Source organism: Onthophagus taurus, chromosome 2 (genome assembly GCF_036711975.1).
Source record: "Onthophagus taurus isolate NC chromosome 2, IU_Otau_3.0, whole genome shotgun sequence".
Classification (NCBI taxonomy): domain Eukaryota; kingdom Metazoa; phylum Arthropoda; class Insecta; order Coleoptera; family Scarabaeidae; genus Onthophagus; species Onthophagus taurus.
Window position 1 is genome coordinate 29,872,315 of NC_091967.1, and position 26,096 is coordinate 29,898,410.

A 26,096-nucleotide genomic window follows, 5' to 3' on the forward strand; every position below is an offset into this window, starting at 1 on the left:
AATAGTTTAACTTTTAATAAAATAATTTTGTGCTTTTGATCTGCCCATCAATTTTGTTTTTAGAAGGCAATAAAATCTGTGTGAATTTGAAGTAAAATTTGCCCGATTTTTAATGAAACTTGGGTGTATTTTAAGGAGCTCTATAATAATCATTTTGATTTGCCAAGAATAATGGAATACATTAATCAAAAGGGTTACTTGAATTATTTTTGAAAACATGAAATTCTTTGTGGTTCTATTTTTCGCTTTGTTGGTAGAGATGGACAGTAAACAGATGGATAAGGCGAGGCGCTTTGAATGGCGAGAGGGATTTAAAGAGTACACGAGTAGTACCAAGAAAAACAACTACCGATGAAGATGAGCGAATTGTCAATTATGCTCGTATGCACCCAACTTGCCCATCAAGAGCTATCCGGCAGGAATTAATAGTCGACTGCTCCCTTCAAACCATTCGAAACCGTTTAAACGAGAATGGTATTTTAAAGTAATACATAGAAAATAGCATAATGACTAAACAATTTTAATAATTTTATAGGTTTGCGGGCTAAAATAATGGCAGAAAAAATTCAGCTGTCACCCCAGAATGCCCAGGACAGATTGAGATTTTGTGAAGAAAATATAAACCGGGATTGGCGAGGTGTCATATTTTCGGATGAAATGACGTTTTTGTCATCCCAAAATCCGAAACGGCGAGTTGGGCGTCGTAGTGGGACGAGATATGACGCCGAAAATGTCGTTGCGATGGCAACCAGTGGACGAGTCTCACTTGGTAAGCTCTAGAACCTTGTAACTACTCTATGATAATGATATCTGATGAATTACTACAATTACCACAATAACTGTTTATCAGGTGTATGGGGTTGGATCAGCGATGCCGGGCCTGGAGCGTTGGTTAAAGTTTCGCCCCCAGCATTTACTGCTCGGCATTATGTTGGGGTTTTGGAAGAAATTTTTATTCCAAGTGTGAGGGCAGTATATCCTGAGGATGAGGTGGAGGTTCTGACATTTGTACAAGACAACAGCCCCATCCATACCGCTCGGATAGTCGAGGAGTGGTTTCAAGACAATAACAACGTAGAACGATTAACCCTTTCGTTACTAAGAGCGTACGCATACGTTTTTGTATATGTGGGCTTGCTATATGATCTTGAAAATACTCCGTAACGAAAGGGTTAAAATGGCTTCCACGCTCGCCCGATTTAAATCCCATTGAAGAGGTGTGGGGTTATATGGTACGCGGGTAAGAATTTGACGAACGATTTCGGGACCGAGCTATTTTAGAAGAATACGTTATGCGGAAATGGGATAGTCTCCGTGGCGGGGATTTATGTCAACGATTGGTCGGCTCAATGACATCCCGATTAGAAGAATGTCAAAATAATAACGGGTTATACACCCATTATTAAATTTTGACATAACAAATTTTATTCATTATTAAGTAGGTATAATTTTTATTATTAAACTGTTCTAATTACTTGATGAAATCTTTTTAATTTTTTCAATGCTGCCCGAGAAAACCAAGTGAGAAACAATAAGCGCATACCTGGCTGTGGTCCTCAAGACGAAAAAGATAAAATTCTTCATCCCGCGGGATGAAGAGTCCCTTCCAAAGCCGGTAAGTTGAGACAACCTTAATAAAATTAATATTAACCATCAATATTTTTTTTCTTGCAATTGAATCCTGGATATAACCACTTCCGCAGAAATCCGGGTGGTCCGGGAGAAGAAAGGGGGGGTTTTTAGTGGGTAGCAGGGGCTAATTAATTGTAGTCCCACACTCCCGGCCGAAATACGATTTTTCCGACCCACGAACTATAGGCGCCATCAGTAGGCCGGGGTGCGTAAGGCATTTTCCTCTCCTCTGCGCAAAAAAAAAATATATATATATATATAATAAAATGTTTTATTATTAATAAAATTTTCTTTGTAAATAAATGAATTATATACTCAAAATCAAATAGTTTTTCATTATAATATGGAATATTATCATGCTCATAAATAACAATCTATAAAATTCAGTTTACAGGTAGTTTCAACAGAAATTTTATATTACCTTATGTGAATAAGGTAATAAATTTTTTAACATTACTAAAGTGTACAAAAAATAAAAAGTTTATTGTTTACTCATTTACGATGGAGGTGAGAAATTATTGTAAAATTTTAAGACTTATTACAAAAAAATATATCAACTCAAGAAAAAAAAATTCGCAAAAGCCTTATGTCAAAAATACGCAAAAAAATGTGAAGAAACGGTGCGTAAACGCATTAATGGTCGTAAATGGCTTGAAATTATTGAGACTTTCTATAATATTAAACGGTTAAAATGCCATTTTAAATGAGATTAGAAAAAAAATATTACTAGTGGAAATTAAGAGACGATTTTTACATCGAATTTTAACTAAATTCTTTAACTTTACGAAGAAATACAGTACAGAAACGTATTTAAAATTAAGAAACAATTTTTTTCACTTATTAAAGTTCAATTATTTTAGTTTAATGAATATATTTGACCATTTTATGAATTTTTAAAATCGACTACGTCATAACATTGGTCCAGTTATTTGAATTGTAAAAACGAAATTGTGTATTTTTGTTCGAATCCAGGGCGCGCTCGACTTTAAGCTGGTGTCGGGCGCCCGGCACTTCAGGGTTGAAGAGACGACAAGGCTAGAGCAAAGGTTCGAGAGAAAATGAGTACGCGCCCCTCCAGTCTCCGATTCTTCGGCCGTACTCGGCAAAGCGACCGTGCGGGGGATTTGTTTTCTGTCCCTTACGCCATGTAGTAAATAAGGTTGGGGCGATAGTACCAAACCTTTAAAGGAACAACTCTTTGTTTAAACGTAACGGATGTTAACTAAAAAACGGTGGACAGCACACGTGGAAAATTAATTAACTATTTCAACTTGTATAAATTATTAATTTTAATCAATTTATTAATATTATGCATAATGATGACAATTAACAATTTTACACAAATGGTTGTTTACATAATATATCAATGTCAAAAACTGCTGTCGTCGTCGACATGCCAACATGAAATTACTCAGGAATTATCGAATTTTAAGATGGGTTTTCACGAAAACCAAACGTCGGAGAAAATTTCTAGTTGTGTCATGACATTTTTCATAAAAAGTTGCCTTAAAAATGTTTTTTCAGATTCATGAAAAAACGAAAAATAAAGGAGTTATAGGCAAAAAACAAAAAAGTCATTTTTTTGTTTTTCGGATATATTTTAAAAACTAAAACGGCTAGATCCAAAAACATTGTTGAAAAATGATGAGCTCTAAGATACGCAACTTTGCCCCCATTTAACCATTTCTGTATCTCTTATGGTTTATGAGATCCCAATGGTGGGGGTCGAATTTGAATTACCCTGTATTGTATCAAAAATAACTATTGATTTGAATTTATTGCTGACATATATTTAGATAATATGAAATTATCCTGAAAGTTGCAGATTATTAGTGCTTTCAGGGAAAAATTGTTAATGAACAAATACAAAATTATATACAGGTGCCCATTATGTATGGAATATAGTATATATCTTGATAGGTATCAACTTTATAAAAAAACATTGTATACAAAAGTTGTTTAATATTTTATTTGCCATAATAAGAGAGCATTCAATTGTTTTTTTTCAGAAAACAAATGAGCAACGAATAACATTTAAAGTTTTTTAAATGGAAATATATCTTTCGTTAGGCTCATTTGATAGAGATTTGTTTTCTCTTTAAGATACGTAAAATTTCAGTACCCTTACACCAGAAAATTTTTGAAAATGCAAAAATTGTTTATTAAGAGAATTTAACTAATTAATTTAGATATCCGAGATCGTCAACTACCACGAATTATTGGAGATGTACACTAATTTTTCGTTTATTTCTTTTATTTTGTATGTAAATTTAATTTACGGTAATAATCCGGAAATCCGACATACACGTTAATTAAAAATCATAGTTTCCTCACTTGTACTGTCATATCCTATTATTCCATTTATTTCAGTGTAAATTCTACATTCCCAGGCAAATAGCATATGGCTAAAATATTTTCAGGCAAATAGCTCTTTAAACTAACCCAACCCAACCCCAGGAATGCTTTATTTCTTTAAGAGAGGCCTTCACTTCACAGTCACTGTTCTCTGGACAAGGGATGTCAAAATGCCAGTGCCAGCCTTCGAAATTTCAGTGCAGTACAAAAAGATGTACTTGTTTCAAAAATAAGATGATGTGCAATAGTAGATGCCATTCTAACAACAATTGTCAAAACAAGTAAATTTTTCTATTTAGCATTTAAGTCTTCAAGAAATAAATCGTTTATTTGTACTTTTATTTTAAACTTAATAAAAGTATATGAAAATGCTTTTTTTGAAAATGATACGCAAATAATTTGACTCGTTTGACACTCATTTAGCCACTTGAATTTAAGAAATATAGGTTGATAACGATAGGAACTACTTTATTTTATTGTGAACAGGTACCTACTCTATAGTGTGTCCGTAAAGTAACGGATATAGGCGATAAAATCATTATAAACGGTTTATGAAAAAATTCCTGAAACGGGCCTAAAGATTTAAATTTTTTGCAGGTTTTTGGTGTAGATTTCAATTTTTTTCCATCATTTTTAAATGAGTTATGACTCGACATTTTTTTGAAATGGCAATCCCCCATTTTTATTACGGAATATGAAAGTGGGTGTTTTTCTGAATCTACTACAGTCAATATTAATATTAGTTACATAAGAAAATTTTCGAGAAAAATTATTTTAAAGTTTAACTACTTTAAATTTGTTGACATGATAAAAATAGCAGTAGCCATGAATAACTATGATAACCAACTGTTTTAAACTATTTTCTAAGTGTTAAAGATGATTTAGTAAGTAGTTGTCTTCCTTAATGCAACATTTCCTGATCGAAAACTACTTATCTCATTAGTATGGTAAGCCTAGCTGTGACTAAATTTGAAAAGCATGAACATCTTCGAGATTTCTCGAAGTCTGCCCGACCGAATGTTTCAGGGGAGGTTCAACAAAAGGTGGTTTTGACTAGGTAAGAAACCCTTATGTTACTGTCAGGGGTATTGGGTCGCATTTGGACATTAGTAAATCGCAAAATATTACTCCTATAAAGTAAACCAGGGATGTGCCTCTACACGTCAACAAAGATTGTCGACACTTTAGCGTAAACAACGCGTAGACAATATAGGCTACGTAATCTATGTTGACAACGAGTGGACTACGTAGACAACGCGTAAAAACGGTATGTTGTATATTTCAAAAATTTTTTGCAGCACTTCGCCCTGCGTATGCGTCGAAATTACCTGACCGAAAGGCTCTGTTTACAACATTACTAGATAAGGAATATGAACGTTGCGTCTATTTGTCAAAAAAAAGATATATTTTCAATCTGTGCTATTGATCGATGGATGGAAAAACACAAGCAACAATTCAAAAACTGTGGTACCGATGCTCCATAATGCCGAGGGAACGCAGGCATTTTTTAACGCGTGGGATGTAACTTGTGAAGCAGAAGATGCTAACAAACTTTCAGAAATTGTGATGGAATCAATAGATTTAGCAAAAATTTTATACAGCACTGATGTTTACGCTGTTGTTTCGGATACTGCTGCAACTATGATAGAGATGGAAAAAAATCCTATTTGGCATAGCAATTGAAATAGCCACGCTGCAAATTTACTTGTCAAAGACGTTATGAATGAAGAATTAACAAAAAAAAGTGCTCTCAATATTGAAAGAGTTCAAACATCCAGATTTGGAGCGAACTCTGGCGAATAGAGGATTCCTATTTGTGCTTAATCCAAAACATACATGACATGAAAACTCTTATTATAAATGACAATAATTTAAAAAAAATTAAACAACCTGTAAAATCTCTAATCTTTAATGATGATTTTTTGGATGAAGTCAAAGATAATATTAAGTTGTTTAACCCTATTTGCAACTTAATAAACATTGCGCCAAAATCGGATTCATTATCTGCAGAAGTAGCACATTTATGGGTTTGTTTGGAAACTGCCTATTAAACTCCTGAATTTTCAAAATCGTTTGGAAAATCGAAAGAAAATGGCTCTTAATATTTATGCTTTATGCGCATATTGTCTTCATCCAAAATATCATGAAGATGCAATATTAAGATTAGCGGAAGAACAATTGAAAGCAGTTCAAGATTTCTTGTTGAATAATTTAAGTACCGAAAGAATAAATAGTTTTTATCAATTCAAAAAAAAGCGTGATATTTTTCACACATTGTTAAACAAGATTGTTACCGATCCAGTAGTGTACTGGAATATGGTAAATTTACACCATAAGAATCTATCGTCTATCGCAACGAAGTTGGAAAGGATTCCGGCCTCATCAGTCCAAATAGAACACGTATTTTCAAACTGGTCATTTGTACATTCCCCGTTACGGAACCGTTTGGATTTTGATCGATCAAGAAAATTGTTACATGCACAGGCCGTATCTGAATGACGTGCCCAAACTTCAGCGGGTGATTCTTTAGGTAATTTTAAGGGTACTTTGATATATGAACTATGGGCGATTTGGGCTCCCTTAAGGAGCTACACCCCTCCAAAAATGGCGGAAAATTTTGGTTTAATTTTTTTTTCTCAAAACCCATAAACGCTAGGAAAACGAAATTTGGAGAATATGTTTAACTCACAATAATAATGGTAATAATAATAATAAATTGTAATAATAATAAATGGTAACAAAACCACTGACATTTAAACATCAAAAATATTTCTGACAAAGATTGCAAAGCCTACTAAGATTTTTTCATTAAAAATTCATTCCAACTTTCGATTAACAACGAATTTTTTTCTCAGAAAGTATTAACTTTTCGAAGAACATAAGAGAGGCAAAAAAGTTTTAGAATATTTTCATCTATTTAGATAGATGAAAAATATTTCCAATGTATTTATCACCGTCATAAACAAAATCTAGACAAAAATTGAACGGGGGTGGTTAAGTTTAGTAACTTAGAAGGGAAGATTGAAAGTACAAATGAGGCTATGAGTGCAATAACGGACTAACCGTCAAAAATTTTAAAACCGCTTTTATTGCAAAATCGTAATCGCCACATCGGCATTTATCAGCTCCAGAGTGGATTAACCGACCTTTGCTTTTTGTTACCAGATGGCAGCATTTAACCAGTTTTGACGTTTTATATTCGATGGGAATACAGAGAAGCAAAGTGGATTAAGCGCAGTTAGTCCACTGTGCTGCTAACAGTAGTTGCTTGTATACAGAGCTAAACATTATTCTGCAGATTATTTCGTATTTTAGTTGTTTATATTTAGTGAATTAGCTGTGGTGAATTAGTAATATGGATATCAATCAAAATGTTACAAGTGAAGGTAAGTACTATTTTAGTATTTGTTGGATTTAAATTTGTAGATTAAGTGAGATTTATTATTGGTTTAATAAAAAGTTAAATTTTTTTTCTATATTTCTTTCTACAGATACCTCAAAACCGGAGCCATTTGAGGATTCTAGATCAGAATATTTGCCCTCTGACGAAGACTTTTCGGAAGCTAACATTAACGGGGATAGAGCAAATTTAGATAGAAGTATGAATATCAAAGAAGACGAACCAACAACATCAAAAAGCTCTAAGCCGAAAAAGCGAGTCCGTAACCCTAAAAATTGGAAGAGAAATGTGAACAAAAGAAAAAAATGTGCTGGACAAGAATATAAGACCAAATCTGGTAAAACCGCTTTATCAAAAGATTTCCAGCCTTTCGACTGCACTTGTAAAAGTAAGTGCTCACTATTGATTCCAGCAGAACGTCAAATGGAGCTGTTTTAAGACCAGGCTTTACTATTTGTGGAGCATAAAGTATGCAAATCTTTATTTCAAGCTGTTTTTCAAGTTTCCGCTGGTAGACTAGATAGACTACTAAAAAACAAATCATTTGGAACACCACCACCTTGTGACAAACGCGGGAAACATCCGCCACACAACAAAACACTTGACGCAAAGAAAAATGAACTTAAGCAATTCATTGAAAAGTTTCCCTGCTATGAGTCTCATTATGCCCGAGAAAAAAGCAATCACAGGAAATATCTTTCTCCTGACTTGAGTCTTGGTAAAATGTACCAGTTATACAAAGAAGAGACGAATAATCCTCTGTCCTATTTTGTTTTCCGTGAAACTTTTAATAAAAAATTTAACTTGCACTTTCATCCCCCAATTACAGACTCATGCAAGCAGTGTGACTTATTTAACGTTCAAATAAAAGCAGCGGATGAAAACAAAAGAAAACTACTTGAAACTGAAAAAGAACTTCATCAAAGGAAGGCTCAGAGTGCTAGGGATGGCTTAAAATATGATACCGAATTAGCAAAAAGAGGGGAAGCTTCGGTCATTACTTTCGACTTGATGAAGACTCTACCTACGCCCGTACTGACTACTGGAATTTGCTATTATAAAAGGCAATTATGGACGTATTGCTTTAATATTCATGACATGGGTACCGATAATTCATTTATGTTTGTGTGGGATGAAACCGTTGCCTCTAGAGGTCCTCAAGAAGTGGGATCTTGCATTTTATTTTATATAAAAAATTTTGTTAATTCAAAAAAGTTCATCATGTATTCCGACCAATGCGGAGGACAGAATCGCAATATAAAGCTTTCATTGTTATGTAATGTAATAATTTTAACATTCTCTTAGTTCACCGAGAGAACATAACCTAGAATTTGTGACAGAGAGATTTTTTGTTGGTGAAAATCTTATCTTAAACCGTTTTGTTTACTTCCAAATGTATCAATTATTATAGTTCAGCTCCTAAAGCACATTTTTCATCCATCTTTTGAGGTTTTAACGTTATTTTGAGAAAGAAATCCTTGATTTAAATTTGAATTTTTCTAACTTTACTCATTGTTGAAATTGGGCGTGTACTCCAATGTATGTCTATAAACAAGAAAAGACAACGTTGAATACGAAGTTTTATTACGTTTCATAAAGGAATAAGGGAGAAATCAACGAAAAAAGAATTAAATTTTGAAGGTTAATTCCGAGAAAAATCAAGAGATGACGCTAGTTTCGAAGCAAGAATTTTGAATTTTGAAAAGGGCGCGAAGCTAAGAGCCAATCAGAAACGAGGAAAAAACAGTTGGAGTGCCGGGGTATATAAGGAGATCGCGAGCAGGGAGTGAGAGAGTCATAGGAGAGAGTCGTCGTCGGACCAGCGTCGAATCCACGTCGTCAGATAGAAGAATTTTTGAAGAGATAACCTCAAAAATTTAAGATAATTTTTTAAAAAAAAAAGTCAAACCAACTTACAATATTAAAATTAAAAGAGAATCATCCTACAACCTATTCCGAGAATTACTGATACTTCTTCGAGATCATCCAAGACCCTATTTCCGAAGAACAAACAGTGCAATTACCCGTAAGAAGAATCCTGTAGACAATCCAGAAAATTAGTTAGTGCCCCGAACACAAGAGACAATTCCATAATCCAGATACCACATTGAACTCCAATCCTTTCTTTTATACAGTGAGTCGGATGATAATTTTATTTTATTATTTAACATAACCTACAAAAAGAAAATTCAAAGAATCAAACTCAAAGAACAACTCACAAGAGTTTCCTATAATTTTGATCAATACTTACTTGTGTGTAAAGATTTATTAGTTTTTCTTGAATAACGTTCATTTATTTAATTCTATTTTTTTTTAACGAGTTTGATGACAATTTAAGACATCGGCCATTTGTTATTTTCAAAGAACGGTTCTAACTAGTTTTATCCTACTCTCTCTCTCAAATAATAAAGGGGTTCTCTCTAATATCGATATTTCAGTCGATAACCGCAGTTATCTATTTTATTTTAAAAATTTATCTCTCGTAAATAAGCAGTGTTATTAAAGTTAATTTAGGAAAACCATTTTTTTTTGTTGTTACTCATAAAACGAGTTAATTTGATTTTGTATTAATTAAATGAATTTTTTGTCGAACCTGATTAATATTCTTTTGAACCTGAACTTGCCCGAAACCCTGAGTTTTTTTAATAAGAGTCTCTTAAAATTAAAGAAACCCAAATTTATAGATTAATAACTTGTGTATAAAACATCACACAAGTAAAACAGCACAGTAATTACATAACTGCCTCTCCGTATTTTAGTGTGGAAGAAATAGATCACAAGTTCTTGGTAAGTGGTCATTCGTACCTACCCTGTGATCAAGATTTTGGGCTCATAGAGAAGGAAAAAAGATTTCATTTGCATATCTTCATACCAGAAGATTGGCACAAAGTTATAAAACATGCTAGGAACAGGAATCCTTTTAAAGTAATAGAAATGAAAAATTTTTATTTCTTTTCTACCAGAATACTTGAGAATAACATAACTAACAGAAAAGTTTCGGAAACCAAAAGCAAAGTGGAGTGGCTTCGAATTCAATGGTTAAGATTTAAGAAAGACTCTCCCTACACTATTCAGTATAAATATTCAAACAATGAAGACGTTCATTTTGAAACAGTTGATATTGGTAAAAGAAACTCTTCTTCCAAGGAAATAATAGAACTTCCACTTCTTTACCCAAATGGTAATACTATAAATGAAGCTAAGAAGAAGGATCTTCTCGAGTTAATGAAATTTATTCCTCCCATTCACCAGGACTTCTATAAAAATCTCAAATCGTCAGTACAAGCAACTGGAGGAGATGTGTTTGGACCAGTTGACAACGAAAAGGATTAGAAATTATTTTGTTAAATTTTGTTTATTTTTTCGGTAATTTATTAATAAATTTTGTAATGAAATATTATAGTGTAAAATTTATAACAGTACACAAAGAACTAAAAATATTCTAAATGCAGAGTGGACCAACCCACATTCAAAATACGAAAATAAGTCTCTTGGTCAAATTTTATATAATATTTATGAAATATAAGTGACACGTAACCAACCTTAGTTGAGTTAAGTCGAAATCGTTTAAAATAAGGTAACTGTCGATGAATTAATTTTCATCATTTTTTCAATGTTATATTCTGACATTTCTTAAATTTGGGGTTCGTCCGTTATTGCACTCATAGCCTCAAATAGGCTCGAAACATGCCCTATTATAAGCTAAACTTATTTCCCAAATTTCATTTTCCTGTTGTTTATAGTTTTCGAAAAAAAAAAATAAACCAAAATTTTTTGCCATTTTTGAAGGGCCGTAGCTCCGCAGGGGAGTCGAAATCGCTCATAGTTTATATAAGAAAGTACCCGTAAAATTGCCTAAAGAATCACCCCCTGAAGTTTGGGCACGTCATTCAGATACACCTGTATATTACATGACTACTAGATTTTTTTATTTTTAATTTATTTTACTGATTGTAGATTTTGTTTAATAAATATTTTCAAAAGTAATCTAAAGTGTACTTTAATGGACAAATAAAAAATCCACGTTGGGCACACCCAATATCCGCAAAACATCAATGTGTAGAGCGAAATAGTACGGGATACTGTCCTGAGTTCTTACTTTATGAGGAAACCTTAACTGGAGGGAGATGTTTAGATTTTTTCAAAACGATATTATAATAGTGTCCCACCTGAATTCTAATGGCAGTTATTCCAACAAGATGGCGCGCCACCACACTTTAACAATCTTTACTTAATCAGTTTGTAACACTTAAGAAATTGTTTAAAATACTTGGTTACCATAGTTACGCATGGCTACTGCTATTTTTATCATGTCAATCAAATTCGAAGAAGTTAATCTTTATAGTAATTTTTCTCGAAAATTTTCTTATCTAACCAATATTAATATTGAGCGTACCAGAGTCTGAAAAAGAATCACTTTCATATTCCATATTAAAAATAATAGACTGCCATTTGAAAAAAATATCGATGCCGTATTCGAAAAGATTGCAAAAAATTTAAATTTTTAATTTTTCATAATGATTTTATCGCCTATATCTGTTACTTTACGGACATACTGTATATTGCATTGTTGTATCGATAAAATGGTATTTGCCTAAAACAAGCTTAGACAGATACTATTTGTCTTGACCAATAGTATTTGCCTAGACATTTAATGATAAAATTGTAACGAACTACGGTTTGCCTAGGCAGACAGTATCTGACTAGGAAAAAACTATCTACCTGAAATAACCATATGCCTGCGACACATACATAGTTAATTTAGCAAACAAATAAAATAATTCAAATAAACAAAAAAATCTCGTATAACATGGTTTCGATTAGCACTATACGAATTAACTGTGTTATAGGAGGGACCTGTATACCACATTTTTTTATTACAATAGATTTAAAAAAAACTACTACTACAATTTTTATAGGAAACATTCTTTCCCCTTTCGAAATAGAAGACTATTTTTTCACACAATAATTGAAATTCATAGGTTCCATTCAAATCTACTACATTATTCATGAGTGCTTAATGAAGATAGGCAGCAAGCTTATAACAAAGACTAAGAATGAGCCTACAAACAAGAATCAAATTTTTAGATTTATATTGAAACATTGTAAAACTTGTTAAAATTATCTGAACACTTCCTAGTTTAGTTTTATTGTTGTAAACAACACTGTACTTGCAGATGTCCTAATAGGTAACATTTCTTTAAGAGTGAAAACTCGCACATTTTTCCCAATAAATTAATTTGCAATTGAAAATTGTATTGTATTGTTTAAAACTTGCTTAATATTTAATGTAATTGATACATCATGCTTTCATTACAATCTATAGGTTATTTATGTATAAAAGATAATATAGAAGGTCTATTATTCAATTTAGAAAAAGTTTTCTTTGAACAGATAAAAACTATTTCATGCACACATTTCTTCAAGTTCAAGCAATTTAGCAAAAGAAGTCTTACAAGATTTTTTTATGGTTTTAAGTGATAATCAGGGTTGGGCATTTTTGCACTACCACTAAATTGCACAACCATTACCACATAGTGAAAAAGAACTTGCATTATCACTAAACCTTTAGTGATAGTGAAAAAAATGCACTACCACTAAACTTTTAGTGAAACATGATCTTTAACTAAACACATTTGGATTTATATTTTGTTCGATATTAGTTATCAACTAGTTTGTTGATAAAAATGCTTCTTGAGGCGGTGTAACTAAACTATGACTTTAAGCCAATCTAGCTAAATAAATCACGACTTCTTGGTGTCAACAGCAGACTCATTTATTTGGCACTCTCGAAATTGCAATGCAGCTCAATAGTAATGAGTATAGATAGGCAGGCGGCAGCGTTGATCCGGATTAACTCGTTAATGCGGAATTATCTCGGGAGTTAGCTGCAGTTCATCCGGATTAAGTTAACAACTAACTAAAAACAACATTAAAAAATATAGAAGTTATACTTGAATGAATAAAAAATTGAATTAAAATTCTACTGGCAGTGGGACTCGAACCGACAACTTCGCGGCACAATTTTGATCAGATCAACTGCACCATTAATCCGGATCAACGTTGCCGCTGTCTATACTTTTAGTTACTATGGATATATTTAAGTGAGTAAATAGGCGCACAAGTACTATTTTTGGTTGAGTGCCGCTCGTGTTTTTTAGTAAAATATTGCAGTGTTCAAAGTGCTTCAGTTTTGTAGTGGACAAAAATTATATTTTATAAAATGAGTGATAATGAAATAGATTTTGGAAGTGACGATTCATTGGCTGATCTCACTTTCGAGCCCAAACCTGGTTCGAGTAAACAAATTCGAATTAATGAAACAACGGAAACTACCAGGTGTGTACGTACTATCAGTGATAATGGGAGTACTGAAGAATTTCATCAAAAGCAACTTTCTGGCGTGAATGAAATTCTTTTTAATGGAGAATTTTTCAAAATAGTGGAGCAGGTATTTTTTAAGTTAAATACTTGCAAATCAAAATCTACATATATTATACGTATACACATATATTTTCATTACAATGTTTATTTAAGAGAGCTTCGACTCCATACCAAATGAAAATGGTAGGTATAATCGAAAATGGTAAGTATGCCTTAAGAAAATTAAAGGTTAGCTAGGCGTAAGCTCTAACTTTATACACCACTTACGCGAAAAACATCCACGCACATTTAATGATTTTCAAAAGAAAAGATCTGAAACCAGAAAAAGTTTGCGTGCTAGATCTGCAACTGATCGAGATCTTCTTTCTTTTATTTGCGAAACGTGCTCTCCATTCTCTATTATCGAGCATCCTAGTTTCTTAAAATTGCTCCCCAAAGGAAGGATCCCCAGTAGACGTACAATAACCAGAATGCTTTCCGAGAGCCACGCGGAGTTCAAACAAAACTTGTCAGCAGATCTGGCCAAAATTGAATTTATATGTGCAACAGCTGATATTTGGTCTGGAGGAAAAAGAGCGTTTTGGATACACATGCCACTGGCAAGAGACAGATACCTTAGAAAGAAAGTCTGCAGCCTTAGCATGCCGCAGGTTTAAAGATATACATTCTTTTGATCGAATAACAGATATCATTCGCGAAATCAATGGCCAGTACAATATATCAGTCGGCAAAATACTATATACCTTAACCGACAATGGATCAAAGTTCGTCAAGGCATTTAGAGAATTTGGAGTTATTCTGAGTAACATGTTGTAAAATCTTGTAAAAAAGGTAAGCATTAATAAATTATTATTTTCGAGAAAAAAGGTGAAAATGAGAGCGACAATGATGATAGCTCCGACGATGATAACCAGTCAGAATACTCCAGCCCTGACTTTCACAATTATACACCAATTTTGTCAAAGCATTTTCGATGTGCTAGCCATACGCTCAACCTTTTGGCCACTACCGATTTTATAAAAATATTAGATGGCTCAACAAACCAGGCAGTTCATAGCATTCATAAACAACGGACTTTCAACAGGTTAGAAATAAAAATTCGAGCTTAAATTTATTAAGGGTACTCATTTAAAGGTGCAAAACTCTCGAAAACTGGACAAACTGTGCAATTTTAAACCCTCGCAAATGAAATATCAAAATTTGTATGGAAAGTCTGTGCAGCGTGCTGTGCAGCCCTCAATCAGCTATTTTGATGAATACCTTTATTATATGTGTATTAACTTTTTACATTTTACTTAACACAAGTGTACAAAACTACGGAATAAATGTAATAGGCCAAAATCATCGGAAATAATAAAAACAGTTTTATCTTCGTATCTGGTTACGGCCTTGTATTACAAGATGGAAGTCACTGTATGATTTGGTTCAGAAGCTAATAGAAGTCAAAACCAGATTAGGTGAACTATGCTCAAAAATGGTTTATTTTGAATAAATTTCTTTATACTGCTTCAGCTTTAATAGTCTTACTTTTATTCTTCAGCAGTGTTATGTTACTGACGATGAATAATAATGTTAATTATCACTAAAGGTTTTCACTATCACTAAATATTTAGTGGTAGTGCAATTTTTTTCACTATCACTAAAAATTTAGTGATAATGTAATAATAATGTTAATTACCACTAAAGGTTTTCCTAAATATTTAGTGGCAGTGCATTTTTTTTCACTATTACTAAAGATTTAGTGGTAATGTAATTTTTTTTCACTAGCACTAAATATTCAGTGATAATGAAATTCGTGTTTTAACTATCACTGAAGAAGTAGTGGTAGTGAAACGCTTATTGCATTTATTTTTTAGTGCATTATGCCCAACCCTGGTCATAATACAGAATCATTATTGTATACATTAACCCATTTACGGTCGTTAGAGCACCACTGTTAAAAAAAATCGTCTTAAAATTAGTAAACATATTTTTTGCAATAATGAATAATTTTTTTCTAGAATTTATTTATTTTTTCTACCTTGGCCATAAATGGGTTAATTGGTGATGCGACAAGTCTAAGTATCGAGGGATTCTTGGAGTTGATTTTAATTTTTAAAGTTATTTTTTGAGATTAATTTTAAAGCATTGGAATCGATTCTCAAAAATGAAATCAATTCATAAGAATCAAGTCTATTCAAATCTGATTCGATTTTAATTGATACCAAAAGTTGCCGATACACCTAATACACAAAAAAGATCATAATTTTATCTTGATTAATTTATGAACAAATTTGACAAAAAAATTAAACTATTACCTGTTAAATTGAGAAATTGTCTTCAAAAGTTAGACTACAGGAAAACCATAGTTGATGTCATTATATTGCTGAACAAAATAACTTTCTTAAAGGTGTTTGTAATTTCAGTGCATGTTTAACTGGTGCACAACTGAGACAAATCGGTACTATCTATACTTTTAAAGGATTGGCCTCACCTAAAATACAAAAAAAAATATTAGATAAAAATATATCTCACATTTTATACCTATAGAAATGTATTATTATAACTAATCAGAAGTAAATGGCCTATTATGTATTTTTTATCTATCATAATGATAGATTTAGGTGGACACACTATTTATGAATATATGGCATTATATTATAATTGTTTATAAATTAAACAACAATTCAAGCTAAGGAAGAGTTACATAGCCTTGATGTCACAGGAACCGCCAGCTAAAGTAGTATTAGGGATTATGCAATTTCAGTGAAATGAATAAATAAAAAATTAAAATTAAGCTAATTATTCAAATAGTATACCTTGGGCAGCTCGTAAACGATTTTTAAATTCTTCTTGACAATTCCCTAAGGTAACACGAATTATTCTCTCAAGTTCTTCTAGGATTCTGATTTTTTGTTCATTAGAAGTATTTGGTCTAGTGGTGTAAATTTAAAGGAAGAAGTACAGCAGAGTCAAATCGGGCCTCTTCTCCGAATCCATCAATTGGAAAATAATTGGTTTAAATATACTCGAACAGGAAGGGCATAGTGTAGAGGCGCTCCGTCTTGTTGGAGAAATCACTGCTGCTAGAATTGAATTTATTTATTTATACATAATACATTTACTATTATAAAATAATATAAGTTTCTTGTCATTTTACACTTTTAATACAAATTCTTACCTGTTCCATGCCGACATCTAGTTCTTAATAATCTTCGAAATGCAGAATTGAAAATCTGCTTCTTTTTTGTTCTTATTCGATGACAATTGACGGATGTTTTGACATAAACGTTACAAGAGACATTCCATATGCAACATTTGTACATTTCTACACCGCTGTTTACGCAAAAACTGTTAACACCAGAACTGTTAACCGTTTTGGAGACCAACTGTCAACTTCAATGGAAATCAGAATGGCGGCCAGATGTCAAGTACGAGCAAGGTTGCCAGGTCTCACGATTTATCGTGTGATCTCATGACATTACTTTTAATCTCACGATTTGACATGTACTTCTCACGATTTTATTACAAAAATAATATAATAATTTAGTGTTAATAAAATCAAAGTAAAATCATAGCATTTTCAACTCGAATTATAGATTACTGTAAATTTCTCTATTAGTTACATATATTCGCCGCTAGATGGCGCTAAGAAATTACTTAAACTGTAATATTTTATTTCCTTTTAATTATATCATTTTTATATATTAACGTTATCTAAACTATTTTACTTGAATCCTATGCCTATATGTAACACGTATTATTAAAATTGAGTGATTTTTAAACAAATTTCAACATCTCACGATTTTTTATGACATGGCTCACGACCATTGAGGTCTTATATGTATACAGGTGAGTCAGAAAGAATGGAAAATCCGAATACCGGAGACACTAGACACCAAAATATGACGATTTAACCTAACATGTCTTATTCAAATGTAGGTGGTTTTTATACACAGGGTGTTCAAAGTTAAATTTTTATTTCGAAATTTCTTGATAATTTTGAAGGTTTTTGTACTATTAACATAAAATGTTTTCGAGCATGAGAAATACGAATTTGATATTTGTTTTGTGATTACTCGTAGAGGACGCTAGATACACACTGTACGTTTGAGATATCAAGTCCATGAGTTTTCAATTCCACACAAAAAATGTTCTCTTGCTTACATTGTGTAAATTTACTAGTTTCCAAGTTATCTTAATTGTTTCAAAGTAATTTTAAGGTTAACATTTAAAATCAATAACACACAGTAACGATAGCAATTAGTAACGATAATAATCGATAACAATAACAATTAATTAATAACAATAGAATATTGTGACCATTTTCAAAAATCCAGTGGACTTAAATCTGGATTTCTCGCTGTTAAAAAACTCATTATGTCGTGGCATTTTCAAATTGGTAATAACTTTATTGTTGGTAAAAATGATTATTGCACACGGAAATTAGATCAATGTTGACAATTAATAGGCAATTGTCGAAACATAAGCAGAAAAATAACCCAACTTTGCTTATGTTAAAAAATAAAAATTTTAGGAAATGAAATACATTTAAACATTTAAAAGTAAATAATTCGAAAACCGATAGACTGAGACAATTTCAATATGTTTTATACCAAAATAAACTTACTTGAGAATGAAGAACTTTTCGAACTGAACGATAAACACTTACTTGAATTAAACTAAACTTTATTTTACTATTTGGAGTTAAGTAATAACATTTGAGAAATAATGCTAGAGAAGAACATTACGAATTTAAGTTTTTAATTAGTTTTAACACGGCTGAGTTTTACAATACCATGTTCATCCTTTTCTTTTTAACAAAACCCAAAAATTCTTGAACTTGTACACAAAAAAAGAAACTCGTCTAGAGAGGGAACACAATACAAGAATAAATTAATGTGGAAACTGGATGTTGTGGGAGAAAAATAAAACACACACACACAATAAATCGATATTTAGTTCTTTCTAACCTCAAAAATACACCACTTTTGGTCAAACATCAACGTCTCTCTCTCATTGCTAGTTACACACTGCCAACTCTCACATACAACACTCGCATCCCCTCTTCTTCCGCTCTCTTCTAGTTCGTAACTGGTACTTGGGGGAATTTGATCCTACAGATCGGCCATTCCTGATTTGGGAATCGTCCTCGATCCCATTTTGATTTTTTTCTAAGTCGTTCGTCTTCGTTCCATTGCTTTCTTGTTCACTTTCATCTTGATCTTCATTGCTTCTTCCCTCTTCATTTTGAGATAACTCATAAATCTGATTTTCATTTAATTCTACTGTTTGGCCTTCTTCTTCTGATGTTACTTCATCCAAATAATCTTTCCATGGTTTCATGAAATCCGCAGAGGTTGAAGTCTTCTTTGGCCCTTCTGTCATACCAACTCTCTCAACATCATATCGATCATGGTTTCTAACGGTTACAATCTTGTAAGGTCCCAAGAATTTTGATTTAAACTTACCGCAATTTACGAATTGGGTTCGTTTTATAGCGATGAGATCACCACACTTGTAGAAGTCTTGTTGTCTTGAAGATTTTCTCTTTTTATTAAATTGTTTTCTGTTTTCGTCTTGGATCTTCAATATGTTTTCCTTTGCTAATTTTCTGGATTCTTCTCGGGTTTCTACAAAAGTTTGTAGGTATTCGTCCTCGATTATTTCCTTTAATCTGATATCGTCTTTGTGTTTCAAAGATACTCCAAATAGGATTTCCCCTGGACTAGTTCGAATACTTCTCTGATACGTTTTATTTAAGAATAGTTGCACTTTACCGACATGTTTAAACCATGTTGACTCGTCATTGACAGTTAATTTAGTTAATATCGGTATTATTATACGGTTGATCCGCTCAACTTGTCCGTTGGCTCTTGGAACACCGGTAGTTATGTGGGTTAATTGAACATTTTCATCTCGACAATAAGCCCTGAACCTTTCTGCCGTGAAAGCTGTACCTCTATCGGTGACAATATGCTCGGGATTACCAAATATCATCTTCTGTTGTTCCAATTTGCTAATAGTTTCTTCCGTTGTAACAGTTTTGGTAGGATATAGCCACACAAATTTGGTAAAACTATCAATGATTACCAGCAAATACTTATAGCCTTTAGCCGTAGTTTCAAGTGGTCCTAGATGATCCATATGATAAGTTTGTAATGGAATTTCCTCTTTTGGGATTGGGTTTAAAAAACCTTCTTGCTTTCCGTATTTTCGCTCAGCCAGGATACATCTGATGCAGTTTTTAATACATTGTTCAATTTTTGATCTAAGTTTTGGAATCCAAAAATCACGTAAAATCATATCTTCAGTTTTTCTGATGGAAAAATGCCCGTTATCTTCGTGCGTTCTCCTTATTATTTCCATTTGCATCTTATTTGGTATTACAATCAAATCTATTCCCTGTACAGTTTTATACAATATTCCGTACTTCAACTGATAGTCTTCGTGTGGTTGATTATTTTCTAACAATTTCATCACTGCCCTGACATGCTCATCATCAGCTTGAGCTCGTTTCACCTGCTCTATTAATTCGGAATTAATGGTAACAGTTAAAATATTCCTTGAAAGAGCATCACAATGCGCCATTTTTGTACCTGGTCTATGTTCAATTTCATATTGAAACTCTCCTAAAAACATAGCCCATCTCGCTAACTTAGGTGACAAATCATTTTTCCGCAAAGTCATGGATAACGCTGCGCAGTCAGTTACAATTTTAAACTTGAGTCCCTGTAGATAGATCCTGAACTTCTTCAAGGCTGTTATCACAGCTAATGTTTCAAGTTCGTAACTGCAATAATTTTGTTCTACCGGACTTGTTTTCTTACTCATGTAGTAAATAGGATGCATTTTGCAGTCTTCACCTTTTTGCAGAAGTACTGCTCCATAACCAAGTTTTGACGCATCCGTATGCAATTCAGTTACCGCTTCGGGATGATAAATTCCCAACACTGGTCTGCTAGACAATAAATTTTTCAACGTCGCAAATGCAACCTCCTGTGGTGTTTCAAACTTGAATTTAATATTCTTACGCAGCAAATCGCTTAATGGTTTTGCAATGTATGCATAATCCCTAATAAATTTGCGGAAATACCCCGTCAAGCCGAGAAAACTCTGTACCTGTTGAACAGTTGTGGGTTTTGGAAATCTTTGGACAGCTAACGTTTTCTCCTCTGATGGTCTGATAAGGTTATACTCAATATAATGTCCCAAATAGGTGATGTCTGTTTTCATCAGTTGACATTTTTTCCAATTTATTTGCAAACCATAACGTTCTGCCGTTTTTATTACACGGGTTAATCGATCCAAAGCTTGCTCTCCATCGGATGCCACTATTACAACATCATCTAAATAAGTTAGTACTTCCCCTTCTCTGATATGTGTCCTGAAGACCTCATTGATAAACCGCTGAAAAACGGCTGGGGAATTACATAATCCAAAAGGAGTTCTCAAGAATTCGTATTGGGCATCTGGAGTTAAAAATGAAGTATATTTCCGTTCCAAAGGTACGTGGAAAAATCCATTTTTTAGATCAAGTGTGCTAAACACTCGAGCATCCCTCAGCTTATCCAGTTGGTCCTCTATTAATGGTAAAGGATACCTGTCCTTAACAATTTTTTCATTGAGTCTTCTAAAATCAATACATATTCGGGTTTCCCCACTTTTCTTCTTAGTCAACACCATCGGACTGGCAAATTCAGAAGTGCTCGGTCGAATTATTCCCTCACTCAACCATTGCTGAAGCTGTTTCCTCACCTCCTGCTTTTCATACTCAGACAGTCTTCTAGGCCGTTGATAAATAGGGGTTTCATCCTTTAAGATGATTTTAGTCTGCAGCTCAGTATCAAATACCTTATTTTCCACAGGATCATAATCTCTCTTTAAACGTAATATTTGCTCTACAATGTCCTTTTCCTTAACATGATCCAAATTTAAATCGTCTTCCTCGTAATAAATTTGAAATACATTCGCTTCGTCGTCATTTTCCGTTGGATCTCCCAATTTTTCTTCTTCAATTTCAACTTTCTTTACTTTTTCCAGTTTTTCTATTTTAACCCCGAATGAATCTACAATTACACGGGCCTCCTTCAACAAAACACCTCCCAAAATTACTGGAACTCTTAAAGCATTATCTTGAACAACAAGCATTTTTGTTTTATATTCGTCGCCATTAATCTTCACACATGTCGTACAGCTTCCAAATGATCTAGTTTTTGTAGTTCCCAATCCAAGCAGTTCAACCTCCTCAGATTGTAACGTAGGTTGGCCAATTTTCAAATATACGCTACTTTGTATAAGGTTTACATCACTGCCTGTGTCGATGAGTGCCTTAACCTCATGTCCATCAACGTTAATCATCATAACTGTAAAGTCCGTAACTGTTACCGTAGATACGCTCGCTCTATTATTACCAGTCGAATTCTTATTGGTACATTCGCTTGCAATGTGGCCTGGTTGATTACATGAAAAACAGCGTCGTTTCTTTGGTCTGCTACAATTTACCGCTAAGTGTCCGCTCTCGTTGCAGTTGTAACACTTTTTGGGAAGCCTATTCTCCTCTCGCTTGAAATTCTGCTGATCTCTGCTAAGTGCAGGTTTTTCATATCTTTCCGGCTGAAAAGTAGCTTCATAGTTTTTGATACGTTGTAATAAATCAATTGGATCAGAATAAAACTGTAATGCTAACACCTTTGCTAAGTCTGGTTGATTTAATCCTCCAATGATGTATTTGATCACAGTCTGATCAGAGATGGACCCTTTCTTCGCTATCGCCACCATTTCGTAGAAATACTCTTCATAAGTTTCTTCTTTCTTCTTTTTTCTTCGCATCAATTGAGCGTGAATCGCGGATTCGTCAAAGTTGGTAGGAAAAGCTTTTAAAAACTCGGTTTTGAAGTTCTGCCATGTTGTGGCGCATTCAGGTACGCCGTCATACCACAACCGCGCTGCCCCACGAAGTTTGGTCGAAGCGTGCAGTGTCAAAACATCATTGTCAACGCCGTAAGAACTCCCGATTTGTTCGATCTTCGCCACCCATTGTTTCGAAGATAAGCCGGCCACTCGCGACGGATTAAACTCCGGAATCATTTGTACTACCTGTCTCAAATCGTTAGATGATGATGATGTCATCGATCTATCCAACGTGTTATTCATCAGTTCGCGTTCGCGCACCAAAAGTTCTCGCTCACGTTGGATCAGTTCTCGCTCACGCAATAACAGCTCATACTCTTTGTTCACATCGCCCGTCGAATTATCGACATTATCACCACTCGCGCTCTCGTCGTGTTGGTTATTGTTTTTATTCATTTTTTTCTCAAAAATCTCAACTTCTCGGAAAAAAACAAACGTTGTCACTTCAAGGTCACTCAACAAGCGTCTCGCCTTCCCGTTCGCACACCTGTTTCTCCTGTCCGCACACCGTATCCAGTTCCTTTAATTAACCAGAATCCCGGACGAGCCCCCAAAATTTGTGGAAACTGGATGTTGTGGGAGAAAAATAAAACACACACACACAATAAATCGATATTTAGTTCTTTCTAACCTCAAAAATACACCACTTTTGGTCAAACATCAACGTCTCTCTCTCATTGCTAGTTACACACTGCCAACCACAGAGTATGCAGAGGCCGGACTCCGGCTAATAAATTGGCACTCCTATCTATCCTTGTTCAACTAATGAAAACTTCGTATGATACTTTCTCTCTCACATAAACTGAATCGATGTAGATGGCGCAATGGTCGCGTTACAGTAGTATTTAAAGAAACCAATAGATGGCACCATTTATTTCAAAATTTTTAAGTCGTAAACTCGTAAGAGTTTAAAGAAGGCAATAGATGGCGCCATGTATTTCAAGTCGTAAATCTGTAAATCCCAAAGCTACGTCCAGTTGGTCCAGTTCTATCAGAATTTGCGTGACTTGCTTATTCAGCCATTTAAAAATTTGTATCTACTTCATCAATCTTTTATCTGTGTCTTGTTTAATTATTGTGTAGTTTTGCCTGTTTATTATTACATAAATTTGTTTAGTAGTTTATTTGTTTGTATACCTTAGTTTTCATTAGTTTATTACCATAGTTCGTTATCTTAGAATTAGTTAGTTTTTAAGGCCTAGTCGAGTTTTATAGTAGAATTTAGTTGTAATGGATAGGAATTGCTACATTTGCGGACGTTCGGTAGAGGAAGTGGTTAAATTATTCTCTTTTCCATTAAATATCAATAAGTAAATTTATAAATTTAAGTTAGATAGATTTTTTGTACTAAGTGAAAATCTATTTTGACATTTTAGACAGCGATCATGGAATGAGTGTCTTGGTGTACCAGCAGAAAACACATATTCTAGACGAATGAGAATTTGCAACAATCATTTTACAATGGAAAGCTTTATGTTGAATAAGACCCCCTTGACCTTAAAAAGAGATGCAAAGCCTTTAAGAGTGATCATGAATGTAAATTCTAATTTCTTACTTCTAATTGCTTCCATTTACTTTTAGAATTAAATTTACAGTTCTAATGACATTTTCTTTATTCAGGAAGCACACATTATAACGAGTGAATCGCTTAGACAGCCTGAACTGGAGCAAGATAATTTAACGGATTCTGTCATAGTAAGTTTTACTTTTATTTTCATTTTATCAGTAACATTGATAGGATCAGAAATAAATATTAATTAATTTCTGTGCTCGTTATTGTTATTTTTTAATACATTATCACTTTTTACTGAAGAAGGTTTTTTTACTTTGTAATGTAGGTGGGCATTTAATAATAATACATGTTTATTGATGATGCAACAAAAGTGCAACAAACCAAAAAAAAATATATTTAAGTAAATAAAATCATGCTCACTGTAAAATTATCAACAAAAACGACCGGATTTGTGTATAAAATAACACTTTGTATATTTATAGGAGTTAAATATAACAAAAGACGCTGCCATACCTTCCTCCGCTACAAATCCAACAACAGAGTCAGTATTTAAGAAGAGCCAGTCTAGTGCAACAATCAAAGAAAAATCACTGCGACGAATTTTAAAGAAGAAAGAGAAACAGATCCGGAGACTTAAAAAGAATTATGAAAATAAAACCACATTAGAACCACTGAGAGATATGTTAAGCACACCAGAATGTGTCTGCCTGAAGAAGTATTAACTACAAATGCCATTCAAGACTTAATTTTGTTCCTTTTTGTTTTGTTTTAATTCTTGTCTTGGTCGCTCTGTTACTTTATTCTACTCACTGAAATATTGTTCCTTTTCGCTTTGTTTTAATTCTCGTCTTGGTCGCTATGTTATAATTTATTCTGGTCGCTGAAATATTGTTCTAATTGATACGAACAGAGACAAATAAAAAGAAATATTAAAGTTTATATAAATTCTTAATTTGAAAACAATAATTACTTTATAAGTAAAACAACATTTTATCATTAATTCTGTCTACTGCTCGTTTTCGCTGTAATACTTTTAATTTTAGTCGCTTTGTAGAATTTTTTTATTCTGGCTGTCTTAAATCTATTGTTTGCAACTGCAATTTGTATTCCTAAATTTGTCTAGAAATTTATTTGACTTATGGTATGTTAGAGTTTTTCATGGGTTTTCCTCTAGCCTTGAAGCAAATGCTTTACCATTGTACAAAAACGCCCCCATGAAAACGATTAAATGTAAATATTTGTCTATAAATATACATAGATTTGTTCTTCTGAAGTTTGCATTTTTATTTAATAATATTTTATAGTTTTTTTTAATAACAAGTTCAAAAAATCACTGTTTTCATCTTACAACTTGTTCAAGTTTTGAGATGAAAATTTTTGATATTTTGGAACTTGTTATTAAAAAAAATTTTAAAGAGTAATGAGATTTATATTCAAACGAGCATTCAAATTCCCGCTCGTATTTATCGATCCACTACACTACCGCCATCTACATCGATTCAGTTTATGTGAGAGAGAAAGTACCATACGAAGTTTTCATCAGTTAAACAAGGATAGATAGGAGTGCCACTTTTATTAGCCGGAGTCCGGCCTCTGTATACTCTGTGCTGCCAACTCTCACATACAACACTCGCATCCCCTCTTCTTCCGCTCTCTTCTAGTTCGTAACTGGTACTTGGGGGAATTTGATCCTACATTAATGAATTTCTCCATTGTCTTCAGGTGAATTATAGTAATCGGTGAAAATAATACAGAATGTATTTCTGAAGATTAAATTTTATTTAAAAATGTTTGTTCTCAACGACCGGTTTCGGTTTTTCCAATAGGTGTTTTATTGACATGAAATTGTAATATATTCATAAACTGCTAATAAAGAAATTACATTTCATAGAATATGAAAATATTCTTGAAAAAATCAAA

General features: G+C 33.2%; 1 protein-coding gene and 1 long non-coding RNA gene across 3 annotated transcripts; one reads left to right on the top strand and one right to left on the bottom strand.

The window, feature by feature from the left end:
• Nucleotides 1-1,927: 1,927 nt before the first annotated feature.
• Nucleotides 1,928-17,176, bottom strand: LOC111419024 (uncharacterized). 2 transcript variants are annotated; one of them, XR_011639818.1, is made up of 6 exons: nt 16,932-17,176; nt 16,570-16,833; nt 16,069-16,244; nt 9,639-13,303; nt 9,412-9,561; nt 1,928-8,932 (listed from the first exon to the last, which is right to left on the bottom strand). It is a non-coding gene; the product is annotated as an uncharacterized lncRNA (long non-coding RNA). The 2 variants fall into 2 exon arrangements; XR_011639817.1 differs by having other exon boundaries at nt 16,570-16,836; nt 16,932-17,171.
• Nucleotides 17,177-23,588: 6,412 nt separating this feature from the next.
• On the top strand, nt 23,589-25,449 carry LOC139429117 (uncharacterized). Its single transcript, XM_071194612.1, has 4 exons — nt 23,589-23,973; nt 24,040-24,199; nt 24,284-24,358; nt 24,659-25,449. The coding sequence occupies exons 1-4, from the start codon at nt 23,894-23,896 to the stop codon at nt 24,896-24,898; spliced, it is 555 nt and encodes a 184-aa protein (XP_071050713.1). The 5' UTR covers nt 23,589-23,893; the 3' UTR covers nt 24,899-25,449.
• Nucleotides 25,450-26,096: the final 647 nt, after the last annotated feature.